Consider the following 11,946-nt stretch of genomic DNA (forward strand, 5'->3'; position numbering starts at 1 on the left):
CTTAAACTTTCGAACTCTTCCAATATTACTGTTGTGTTGTATTCACGGATGATTACCAAAAGCCATTTCTACAGTATACGGGATAATACATGAAACCTAGGGCGACTTACATCTCGTAGTTGATTCATGGTTTTATTCAGGGGTAAACCTCAACTGGAATTATTCAAATGCGAACTTTGAAGAAATGGAGATCATACTTGACAAATACAACCAGTATAGAATTTAGCAACCGAATCAAATAAATACAATATTCACAATCCTCCAAACTCCCAAGAATAAGCCCAAATGAAGCGCAGTCTAAGCCGTATGATGCAACACCCGATAGGATGAAAACACCACAGCAAAAGTCTAGAGTCATGCGAAAATAGCAAGAAATATGCACAGTGAGATATACCTGATGTACAGGCAAAAGAAAGGAGTGGGTCCTTCATAATATATGACAGGCTCAGAGATCAAATAAGATCACACTCAGGCGCACAAAAGAAAGTAATAAGAGTGCCGTGTAGGGAGAGAAAACGCCTTTTAATGCGAGGCTTTGAAGAAGGTATTCGTAATCAGACACACTACCATCACGAGAAGGCCGTAAATAGCTAATGCAAGACTCAGGCGGCGCAGGATGGCTTTGCGCCAGTGGCGGTTACCGCGGAGCAGGAGGCCGCTTTCAGTTAAAGAACGGGCGAGGGAGCCCTCGCCATCATCTCCGTTGTCTTCATCTGAAAGATCGTCATCGACCTCGTCATCCTCTTTCAATAGACCACGGTGGGTTGGCGAATCTGGGGAAGAGATCTTGTAGTAAAATAAGCCAGGGAGAATGAAGCTGATGCTCGTGCTGCCGGTGCTACCAACGTAGGCCAGAACAGCTTCGAGGGATGACACGGTCATGGCAACAAGGTAACTGAGGATCAGGATGGTAGTCGTGATGACGGAGAAGCGAAGGTCGCTCATTGGCTCTGGTGTGCGATTACCGCGTGGGCCCAAAAGCGGGTGGCGGTGGGGGGAGCTTTCCGTGCCGCTTGGTTGAGGTCTGGGACGCCATTTCAGGACAGCGTCGACTGATGCCCGGCATGGGTGGCATTGGAGCGGGTAGGAGAAGACCACAAGCATGACAATTGCGGCGCGTCCAATGGTCGCGTAAAGTCCAGGTGGATACATGCCGACGATATTTCCGCCGACTTTGTTGCCAAAGGATAAATATCCAGTGATGGCAACGAGAATATAGGTTGCAGCAGCGCTACCTGTGCTCGCAAAGACCACAGCAGTGGTGCGGAAGTGGCTGTTGTTGGCAATTTCGTTGAGAATGGAGAACATCTGATATTGTTGTTAGGTGGGGGCAGAGTTGTGACAGGTCCCAAACATACGTTTTGATGGCAAGTAAATGCAAATACAATCACTGGTAGACTGCTGAGAGTTGGAATTGGGCCAGCCCAATGACCCACGCGAATGGGGCCTCGGTCTTCCATTGTATCTCCCTGAATAAAATGATACACGACCAAGACAACCAAATAGGCCATGGAGACCAAAGCCGCAATACTAGTATATTTCAAAGAGTCTAATCGGCGAAGGTAGGAAAGAGGTATCACGATCAACCTTGAAATGGTCAGCAGGTTCCTTTCAATCTGTACATTTCAATCGACTCACATGAAAGCTGTAACCCAAAAGTGACGGTCCACCAGAAAGTCATATCCTGGCTCGCTGCCGACAAATCCCTGTACTACCCCAGGCATGAGATCTCCTATGATAATGAGATAGCTCACGCCGACTCCGAAACATTTGATCGCAATTGCACCGTCAAAAACGACAGCTGCGTTGGGGTATGTCAACTGCGATAGCGCAAAGAAGGAAGCACTCCCTCGATCGAGGTATTGTGCGCATAGTGATTGTAGATAGAGACCGAATCCTGCGGTCATTCCAGACCATAAGACCACGCAAACGCCAAGGGCGATTCCCATGTGCGAAATGGCTAGGGGCATCGCAAGCACGCCAGCGCCGATAATGGTATTCACCAAGTTGATCACGCTACTGGTCCAGCTTGCTTCACCCACGACGTCTCCAGCTCGTTTTCGCCCGGTACGCCTTCGTCCATGTTGTCCAGATGGACCAACCCCGATAGTCGCCTCGTCCATTTGATTTATCTTGCAAATCGCTCTTATCGGTCGAATGTAATGGGCGCACAACACATAGCGACCGCTACCAGCGGAGGGGCCGGGGAATTAGGAAGAAATTAAAAAAGAAAGAATTGGTTAAGATTGAAAGAGGGAGAGCGAGAGCGAGAGAAAGGTAGAGACTAGAGACAAGAGAGGAGTAGAGGGAAAAAGGTCTCTTATCGATTAGCACATGACCGGCTCTTCCCCGAAGACTTGAGACCCTTGTTGCCTAGAATTTTCCCTTTCTCTCTATTCGTTTAATGGAATCACTTTACGGAATATTAATTACAATCCATTACAACAATTGTGCTATTGTTATTGCATATTCTCCAATTCTCATGCATATGGCGTGACAAATCTATGACTACAACTTGGGCAAACCCCAACCCTTCTGCGTCATCTGTTGATAACTCTCTTCCTCTGCGGTTCGATGCACGGAGGCTGTATTCCCAGGCCGATTCCCAGGGCCTGAATCATTGAATTGATTCACAGCCCGTACTGTCTTTGAACATTCCAGAATCGTACCTCCAGACACCTTGTACAATGGACCCCGACCCGACCGGTCTCCAATGATTTCGCTCACTTCTTCCTGTCGAACAAGCGCCAACATCACTTCTGCCACTTCTTCCGGAGTTACCCACACATCGGTGGTATCATCAATTAGTTTGAGTTTCTCGGGATGATCGGTCCAAAGCGGTGTTTTGATCACACCAGGAGCTACGGCTGTGACTCGGATGCCAAGCTTCTGATCGAGGGCGCCCAGCGACCGAACCAGACCGTTGATGGCATGCTTCGTAGCGTTATAGATTGGCGCTGTGAGATTTGTAATTTGGCCAGCGATACTGGAAATGTGGAGGAGGTGCTTGCGTCGACCGCTGGTACGGTTCTTCAAGAAGTATGCAATAGCCAGCTGCGAAGTGCGAATCGGATGCGTAATATTAATGTCAATCAAAGCATATCGACCGCCAGAGGGTGAATCCCTGCTCTCAGTTGAGTGAGGAGGACGCCAAAAGTTGGACCAGTGCTGTAATCGCAAATGGAGTTAGAATAATGTGTAGTTTCGCTGTTTTAATACTCTTACCGGTTCGTAGATTCCAGCGCCCGGGCACACAATATCGATCTCACCAAACTCCTTCTCTGCAACTTCGAACATCCGCTCAAGCTGAGCCCAGTCAACCACGTTGGTCTCTTGAAATACGATTCGCGCAGGACCAGTCTTGTGCTTATCAGCCAGCACTTGCGCCTCAGGACGCAAGGCTAGGTCAGCGATCAATACGTTGCATCCATTTTCCACCAGCAATTTAGCGAAACAGAGGTTGATGCCTGAAATTGTGAGTATGTGGACTGCTATGCAGTGGGGGGGGGGGGGCCTACCAGAGCCAGCTCCAGTTACTATAGCAGATTTGCCTTGGATGGAGTTGATTGAAAGGGCCATAATGAAGATATCACTGTTTTAACAAGCGGTCGCACAGACTTGACCCTGGAAGGGGTTCTACGCTCTTTTATGCAGACTGTGGACCACATGGAACATTTGCAGCGCGTACAATAGCCGTTTATAGAGCTCGCGGGGTAAATTTGGACATTTGACCGTCCGGGCGAGAGGTAAGTGGACCGAGGCCGGCGAGATGCCCGAGAATTGTATTCTGCATGTTTGTATACATTTGATGAGTCTAGATGTGTCTATTGAGGAATGTCATATTTCCTTTGCATGCATATTCTCTTGCCTGCAGTGCCTATCCTCCAATGGGTATTTTTGGTGGCAATTTGTATGGATTACAACGTGCAGCTACTAGTTACAATAGTATATAGATGCCAACCCAGATCTAGTAGGATGCTAGGCTAGGGCTCGGTACGCTTGCCTCTTCGGTAAAGATATTGATGTGGACAATTAATTGGGTATAGAGTACAATCGCCCTTCAAGAAGGTAGTGGAATCATGCGCTTCATGTCTCATCTGTCTGCGTTATACATGGGTATGTAATCATCCGGTTAGAAGCGTACGTCCATACCTTTCAAAGCATAGTCTCGCCTTGTATACCGCATCTGGTGCGTACATTGTGCAGTCTCCAACTTAGCTTTTACTTATGCAGTAGATTTTCTTCAGATCCAAATTATAAGCTTGCCGTGTTGCCGAGATTGGGGCGAAAATAAACTTCTTCAAATTCCACATTGTATGCATTTGATGATGAAATTATACAAAATTGTACTTTGATGCATTGAATATGTATCGTGATGTCATGAGAGCAGTCGGATAGACCTCCTAATATAGTAATTCCTTGGCATATCATCCTTTTCCGACTGCGGCTCGACTACTATTTGGGGAAAGTTTCCGCCTCTGCATGTACGCTTTCCCCACGAATTCACATATATAACCGCTGCTGATCCCCGCAAAGTAAATTGACACAACTCTAGGCTCATTCCAATCATGTCCATGTCAAAGTTTCTTTCAAAATCTGCTATCCGGGCAGCATCTACCTCGGCCCAAACAACCAAGGCCGCTGGCGATATCTCATCGGTCTTTCCCAGCTTGAGACCTGACTATAAGCCTGAACCTCTTCCTGCTCGGTTTCAGGAATTGAAGGCTTCCATCTTTGAGAAGAACAAAGATGCCTTGACAAGGAGCTGGGAGCGACTGCTCCCTAGCTTGGATCAAGAAGTACAAAAGATCAAAGCTCTAGGTAGCGATGTATGTGATTCGGAAATTGATACACCCTGAAGCAACGTATTAACCCGCAAATAGATCATTCCCTCAATTGAGTATTCCGATGTGGTATCTGGTAAGGTCTCCGAAGCGGCTTTAAAGGAGATCCGTCATCGTGGCAGTGTGGTTGTACGCAATGTGATCAACCAAGACCAAGCCCTAGAATACAAGCAGCGGATCCGCGACTATGTGGCCGCCAACAAGGAGCGCGTGAAGGCTTTCCCGGCTGATTCTCCAGCTGTATATGAACTCTACTGGACTCCATCACAGGCAGAAGCCCGTGGCCACGAGAACATGCTTACCACCCAGCGCTTCATGCAGCAGTTGTGGCATTCATCAGACCCCAACAGCAAGATCTCAACTTCACACCCACTTACCTACGGAGACCGCTTGCGTATTCGCGATCCCGGTGATTCAAAGTTCACTCTTGGTCCCCACGTTGATGGCGGTTCTCTGGAGCGCTGGGAGGATCCCGAGTACGCCCGAGTCTACACTAAAATCCTGGAGGGTAAATGGGAGCAATACGATGCATGGGATGCACGACACCGCTTGACAGCCAACATGGATCTCTACAATGGCGCTGGAGCCTGTTCTATGTTGCGCTTTTTCCAGGCTTGGCTCTCTATGTCCCACACAAAACCCGGTGAAGGCTCCCTGCACGTTTGTCCTATGATCAACCATAGCACGGCGTACACCATCCTGCGCCCCTTCTTCGAGACTGAGGGGTCAAAACCTCTCTTGGACGCCAGCTTCCCAGGTTCCGTACCTGGCGCTTGTCAAGAGTACAATCCTGTTACACACCCGCATCTTGACCTTGAGACGACGATGGTCTCGGTGCCGGAAGTTGCTCCTGGTGACTTTGTCGCGTGGCACTGTGATGCTCTGCATTCTGTGGATAAGGAACACCGCGGTAAACAGGACTCCAGTGTCCTGTACATTCCTGCTACCCCGCTGTGCGACATGAACGTCAACTACCTTATCAAACAGCGCCAAGCTGCGGAGAGCGGTTCGCCCCCTTGGGATTTCCCCGGTGCGGGTGGGCCAGGTGAATCGGGATTCAAGGGTGCTATGGATTGGTCTTCGCTGAGCCCGGAAGGTCAGCGTGCTATGGGTATGGGTAACACACCCTGGGAGATCACCGATGGCATGAGCGAGGGTGAAAAAGAAGCTATTCGGTCGGCTAACAAGGCTTGCTTCGGGGTGTAAGCTCAGCTCATGATTTTTTGATATTTTTTTTTTCAACCTGTACATTACCTGCATTACTGGGAAAGGGGCAAAATTGCATTATACACATTATCTCATCATTTTGACCTCTCGGTGGTAATTAATGGAAATCAATAGTTCACGATCTAGATCCCGGGTCCGGAAGCTGCAAGATCCGCAATTATTATTGGCGCATCGAATTGACTCGCATTTCCTAAAAATGAGCTCCAATTCAGCTCTTTGTCTTGCCCCGCATTCGATCAATCCGGTTGCAAATCAGGTACACACAACTCTGGTGTTTCCAACATAAACATGGAACAGGTATGGCCAGCCATGTAAGGTCGAAGGAGACGACATGACCTACAACGGATATCAACATTCGCATATGAAAGAGGGGCAATACAAACTCAATCCTTAACAGGGCAAGACTGGATCGACGGGCGAATGAAAAAGCAGTTCTCATGGCGTGATTCGGCTTAGCTTCATTTGCAAGAGAAAAAAAATCTGATCCTAATCAGAAAGGTTAAGGGTCATGGACCAACGAGGCCCCGGGGCAGCGGAAATGTGGCTCATTGTCCCACGAGGGCAATCACTAGCGAACAAATAAGCAAATGTCTAGTGAGCTCCTATGCTAGCCGTTCATGCTACCTTCTCCATGCTCTAATCATTGGCTACTAGTGTCGTTTGGATGTTGTCATATGAGGGGTTTGGAGGGGGAGATCCTGTTCTCTTCAATTTGAATAATTATAAATAGGCCGCTCTGTTTCTGGTTTTGTACTTCACATCAATCTTCCTTGTCTTCTTCCAATATCCTACATACAATTCTATATACCATCCATCATGTCTTACCGCAACGAGTCCGAGTCTGATAACTACGGCAGTGGAAACCAGAGCTCCGGCTTTGGTGGAAACGATAGCTATGGAAGCGGCAACAACAGCTCTCGTCGTAACCAAGATAGCTACGGCAGCAACAACGACAACTACGGTAGCCGCAATGACAACACCTATGGCAGTGACAATAGGTCGAGCTCCGGCCGTGATCAAGATAGCTACGGCAGCAGCAACAACAACACTGACAGCTACGGTAGCAGCAACAAGGATAGCTATGGCAGCAGCAACAACACCGACAGCTACGGAAGTGGCAATAAGGATAGCTACGGCAGCAGCAACAACGATAGCTACGGTAGCGGCAATAAGTCGAGCTCTGGTCGTGACCAGGATAGCTATGGCAGCAGCAACAACAACACTGACAGCTACGGTAGCAGCAACAAGGATAGCTATGGCAGCAGCAACAACAATACCGACAGCTACGGTAGCAGCAACAAGGATAGCTATGGCAGCAGCAACAACAACACCGACAGCTACGGTAGCAGCAACAAGGATAGCTATGGCAGCAGCAACAACAACACCGACAGCTACGGAAGTGGCAATAAGGATAGCTACGGCAGCAGCAACAACGATAGCTACGGAAGTGGCAGCAAGTCGAGCTCTGGTCGTGACCAGGATAGCTATGGCAGCAGCAACAACAACACCGACAGCTACGGTAGCAGCAACAACACCGACAGCTATGGTAGTGGCAACAAATCTAGCTATGGCCGCGACCAGGATAGCTACGGCAGCAGCAACAACGACAGCTACGGCAGCAGCAACAACGATAGCTACAGTAGCGGCAACAACAACGACAGCTACGGAAGTGGCAACAAGTCGAGCTCTAGCCGCAACCAGGATAGCTATGGTAGCAGCAACAATGATAGCAACTCTTCCAGTGGTGGTCTGGGCAAGAAGATCTTGGACAAGGCTGGAGGTTCGTATTCTCAATCGCACTGCAATGTTCAAATACACAATGCTAACAAGTAAATCATTTAGATCTTCTCAACAAGGGCCATGGCTCCAACTCCAATGACTACTGAGTCAATTCTATCTCGTTTGGATGTAATTTTGTGGACACATATAACAAGAATGTCGGTTTATGTGCTGTCTTTTACAAGCCTGTTGAGTACACAGTCAGAGGTCAACAAGTACCTACGCATATATCATATGAACCTTGAAAACCTACAAATTTAGGCACATCGAATCCGACATTTGCAGCTTTGGTCTATTTCAGTAATCGGCATCTTGGCTAGGTGCCTCTAGAGCTCTTGTCAGTCAGCAGTCAATGGTATATGCGCCAACAATATATATAAATGGTTTCTCATCCACGCTCCATGGCCATATTCTAGGAAATGTTGATGTACCGAGTCCCGGCAAATGTTTTCGAAGGGCACGATTCGCATTGAGGTAATGTAAAACAAGTAGATAAGCAACGATCTCAATGAACAAGATGGAAACAGTCAATGGATTCTGATAGGTGAAGGTTGCAATGATACCGAAATGCAGTTCGATTTTCAATGATATTATATATTCCAAGGCCACGGATCTATCTATCTATACATATAGTGTGCTGATGATATGGACCTTTTGCCACGTTTCAAGTTAACACATTGCAATATCATATGAATTGAAGTGAATGGATACAGATGACACCCCTGTACCTACGTATATATGTAGTCAGATCAATGATTTACGTATAGCACATAGGATTTAATTTGGCTGTTGCACCTAGGAATGTAGTAGGGAAACACGATGCTTCAGTAGTCATCTCAAAAGCGATATGCCAGAAGAAGATAGATTGGATGAATCTAAATGTCCAAATTAATTGAGCCAATTCTTGGCCCGATATCTACTTTCGAAAAAGGTTGGTGGATGTAGAAGTACGAACACATAGCTTTACTTTGTGGAAGTGGATGAGGCTTATCACCGCCCGGATTCCGCTAAGTTCGTATTGACAATGAGTCCACGCCATCGCTCCTCCACCAACTCGACCTTCAATGCTTCAATAAGAGTGATAATAATGCGGCTTCAGGCAGCGCTCCTCTTCGCCGCGTGCCTATCGCCCGCGGCGGCCATTTACTCGGATGAAGTCAACCACGTTGACTTCCATCACGCTCTCCTCGGTACCCCCTCGCCAGACTCGACCTTCTTCCTTAAGCCATCATCAAATTCAAATGCCTCTCTCCTATATACATTATCAGACAAGCTACTCGTGGGTGCTGTGAACCCCCGGGATGGTGCGCTGGTATGGCGCCAGAACCTCTCGCGGTCGACGGATTCTCCTGCCCGCGGGGCGGGTCTCTTGCGCGGATTGGATGGCAACGATGCCCTTGTTGGTGCAGCAGGCAGCTATATCTCATCTTGGAGTGCCCAGGATGGCAAGTTGGGATGGGAAAAACGGTTCCCCGAGGGCGTGGTCGCAGATCTTGAGCTATTGGAGCTTGAGGACGCTACCGCGACTTCCGGGGTAAGAGATACCATCGCAGTCGTTGCTAACAAGGGTACTGGACTAGTCAGACGGCTGGATGGTAGCACTGGAAAGACTCTATGGGAACACAAGGATACTAGGTTAGTTCTACGGTTGAACGAACTGTTGTCACAAAGCTAATGCTCTCTTTCGCAGCGGTGATGTTCCTTTCCAAGTGTCATCCTCCTCCACGGAAGTCTTCTACATTTCACTCCAGTCGGCTATGCTGAAGGGCAACAAGATCAAGGTTACTGTGTTGGATCCATTGACTGGTCAACAAATTCGTCAACTAGTCTTGAATTCCGAGACCGACGTGGCTATACCCGAGTCCATCCTCTATGTAGGCGCCAATTCTGCTTCCCCCATCATCGCTTGGACAGACAAATCGCAAAAGAACTTGAAGATCAATGTTATCGGCACCAAGGAGGTCAACACTATCGCCATTGAAAATACCTCCGGCTTGGATATCCAACAAATTACCATCAACGCCCCGACCAAGCTTAAATGTTTGCCCCATTTCTTGGTTCACTATGCAACCGATGTTGGTGCCTGGGCTGAGGTCTATCACGTGGATTTGAAATCCTCTAAGGTCACCAATGCCTATCGGTTGCCCTACTTGCCCGGACATTCAGTATTTGCGACCAGCGTGATTGACGCTAATGTCTATTTCACTCGAGTTACAGAATCGGAAGCCATCGTCATATCCTCCGCCTCCCACGGAGTTCTGGGACGTTGGAACTTGCAGACTCCTTCTTCTGAGATTGCCTTGCACTCGGTGTCTGAGGTCGTCGCCAAAGGAAAATCCTGGGCTGTCAGATCGGCGCTTCTCCGAGAGCACGGAGATTGGCAGCTCATCCGCAATGGCCAAATCGAGTGGACCCGACATGAAGGTCTAATCGACGCTGTCGCTGCCACTTGGGCGGAGACTGACGCCCAGGAGGACCTGGCCCATGAGTTGGAGGTCGAGGGCCACGAAACCTTGTACGGCGCTTACCTGCACCGTGTGAAGCGCCATGTTCGCGACTTGCAGCATCTGCCTGATTGGCTGAAGGATCTGCCCAAGCGTATCCTGAGCAGTATTCTAACTGATGAGGTGTCCAACTTGAACAGCTTTGGAGTCGCCAAACCAGTTATTGTTGCCACCAAGAATGGCCGAGTCCACGCTTTGGACACAGGCAACCACGGTGCTGTTTTGTGGAGCGTCAAGGTCGCGGATACTACGCAGTGGGATGTCAAGGCGATCTTGAGTTCTGCCGGAGTCGTGACTATCTATCCCAGCGATGGAAGCTCCGTGACTTTGGACGTCTCAACTGGAGAGGTCGTTACGCGCACTAAGCCAACCAGCAACAAAATTCACTCTCTTGCTGTGTTTGAGGCTCATGATAGCAGCTCGCTGGCCACCGTCGGTGTCGGTGCAGACGGCGCCCCGGTCACTGCACTCGCAAACGAAGATGGATTCTTGGTTACAACCAGCGTGGATGGTCGAGTGCTTGGTTGGACCACCAAAGACACCGAGTCGCCCGTTTGGGAGTTTGTGCCTCCCAATGGAGAAAAGGTGGTTGAAGCTACCGCTCGCCCTGCGCATGATCCCGTTGCCTCCATCGGTAAAGTTCTTGGAAATCGCTCGGTTTTGTACAAATACCTTAACCCCAACCTCGCTCTGGTAACCGCTGTGAACAAAAAGACGAACACTGCCAGCTTCTATCTTTTGGACGGAGTCTCCGGCAAGGTGCTGCATGCAACCACACAAGCTGGTGTGGATTCTACGCAGCCCATAACCTCTGTGATATCCGAGAACTGGTTCGCCTACTCATTCTGGGGCGACGTTGCCGCCGATGAGTCCTCCGCCAAGGGCTACCAATTGATTATCTCGGAGCTCTATGAGTCGCCATTGCCCAATGACCGAGGCACCCTCGATGCTGCCAGCAACTACTCCAGCGTTGACACCCTTCCATTGCCCCATGTCGTCTCCCAAGCATTTATGATCCCCGAACCTATCTCCCAGATGGCCGTCACGCAAACTCGCCAAGGCATCACCACCCGTCAACTTCTCTGTACTCTCCCGTCCTCTAACTCCATCATCGGCATCCCTCGCCCTGTCCTTGATCCCCGTCGCCCCGTTGATCGCGACCCTACTGCCGCCGAGGCTGAAGAAGGCTTGTTCCGCTACGCGCCTTTCCTTGAATTTGATGGAAAATGGTACCTCTCACATTCTCGTGACGTCGCTGGCATCAAGGAGGTTCTGTCCCGTTCTACTTTGTTGGAAAGCACCAGCCTTATTTTCGCCTATGGAAGCGATATCTATGGCACTCGAGCAACTCCTAGTCAGGCATTCGATATTCTTGGCAAGAGTTTCTCCAAGCTCCAACTTGTTCTCACCGTGGTGGCACTGGGAGTGGGTGTCGCCATTTTGGCTCCGATGGTATGTTTGAGGCCCATTTCTGTTTATGAAAAGACGATTTTGAGTGCATTTGCTAATGTTTTTTTTATATTTAGACTCGGAGAAAGCAAGTTAATGCCTTGTGGAAGGCATAGATCTTTATGGCTCATATCCTATTCTCA

At 48.9% G+C, this 11,946-nt stretch overlaps 5 protein-coding genes across 5 annotated transcripts; 3 read left to right on the top strand and 2 right to left on the bottom strand.

Moving 5' to 3' along the window:
- Positions 1-522: 522 nt before the first annotated feature.
- On the bottom strand, positions 523-2,123 carry N7529_005370 (uncharacterized protein; the record flags this gene model as incomplete). The annotated part of the gene is made up of 3 exons (XM_057240897.1): positions 523-1,308; positions 1,359-1,587; positions 1,639-2,123. 3 exons carry the CDS (start codon positions 2,121-2,123, stop codon positions 523-525), a joined length of 1,500 nt encoding a protein of 499 aa, XP_057100192.1.
- Positions 2,124-2,508: 385 nt separating this feature from the next.
- Positions 2,509-3,579, bottom strand: N7529_005371 (uncharacterized protein; the record flags this gene model as incomplete). The annotated part of the gene is made up of 3 exons (XM_057240898.1): positions 2,509-3,168; positions 3,226-3,467; positions 3,519-3,579. The coding sequence occupies 3 exons, from the start codon at positions 3,577-3,579 to the stop codon at positions 2,509-2,511; spliced, it is 963 nt and encodes a 320-aa protein (XP_057100193.1).
- Positions 3,580-4,568: 989 nt separating this feature from the next.
- N7529_005372 (DUF1479 domain-containing protein) lies at positions 4,569-6,050 on the top strand (the record flags this gene model as incomplete). The annotated part of the gene is made up of 2 exons (XM_057240899.1): positions 4,569-4,829; positions 4,884-6,050. The coding sequence occupies 2 exons, from the start codon at positions 4,569-4,571 to the stop codon at positions 6,048-6,050; spliced, it is 1,428 nt and encodes a 475-aa protein (XP_057100194.1).
- An 837-nt stretch (positions 6,051-6,887) lies between these two features.
- Positions 6,888-7,904, top strand: N7529_005373 (uncharacterized protein; the record flags this gene model as incomplete). The annotated part of the gene is made up of 1 exon (XM_057240900.1): positions 6,888-7,904. One exon carries the CDS (start codon positions 6,888-6,890, stop codon positions 7,902-7,904), a length of 1,017 nt encoding a protein of 338 aa, XP_057100195.1.
- A 1,033-nt stretch (positions 7,905-8,937) lies between these two features.
- On the top strand, positions 8,938-11,919 carry N7529_005374 (uncharacterized protein; the record flags this gene model as incomplete). The annotated part of the gene is made up of 3 exons (XM_057240901.1): positions 8,938-9,485; positions 9,541-11,806; positions 11,881-11,919. The coding sequence occupies 3 exons, from the start codon at positions 8,938-8,940 to the stop codon at positions 11,917-11,919; spliced, it is 2,853 nt and encodes a 950-aa protein (XP_057100196.1).
- Between the last annotated feature and the right edge of the window lie 27 nt (positions 11,920-11,946).

Source organism: Penicillium soppii (assembly GCF_028829465.1).
Source record: "Penicillium soppii strain IBT 18220 chromosome Unknown utg000004l, whole genome shotgun sequence".
Taxonomy (NCBI): domain Eukaryota; kingdom Fungi; phylum Ascomycota; class Eurotiomycetes; order Eurotiales; family Aspergillaceae; genus Penicillium; species Penicillium soppii.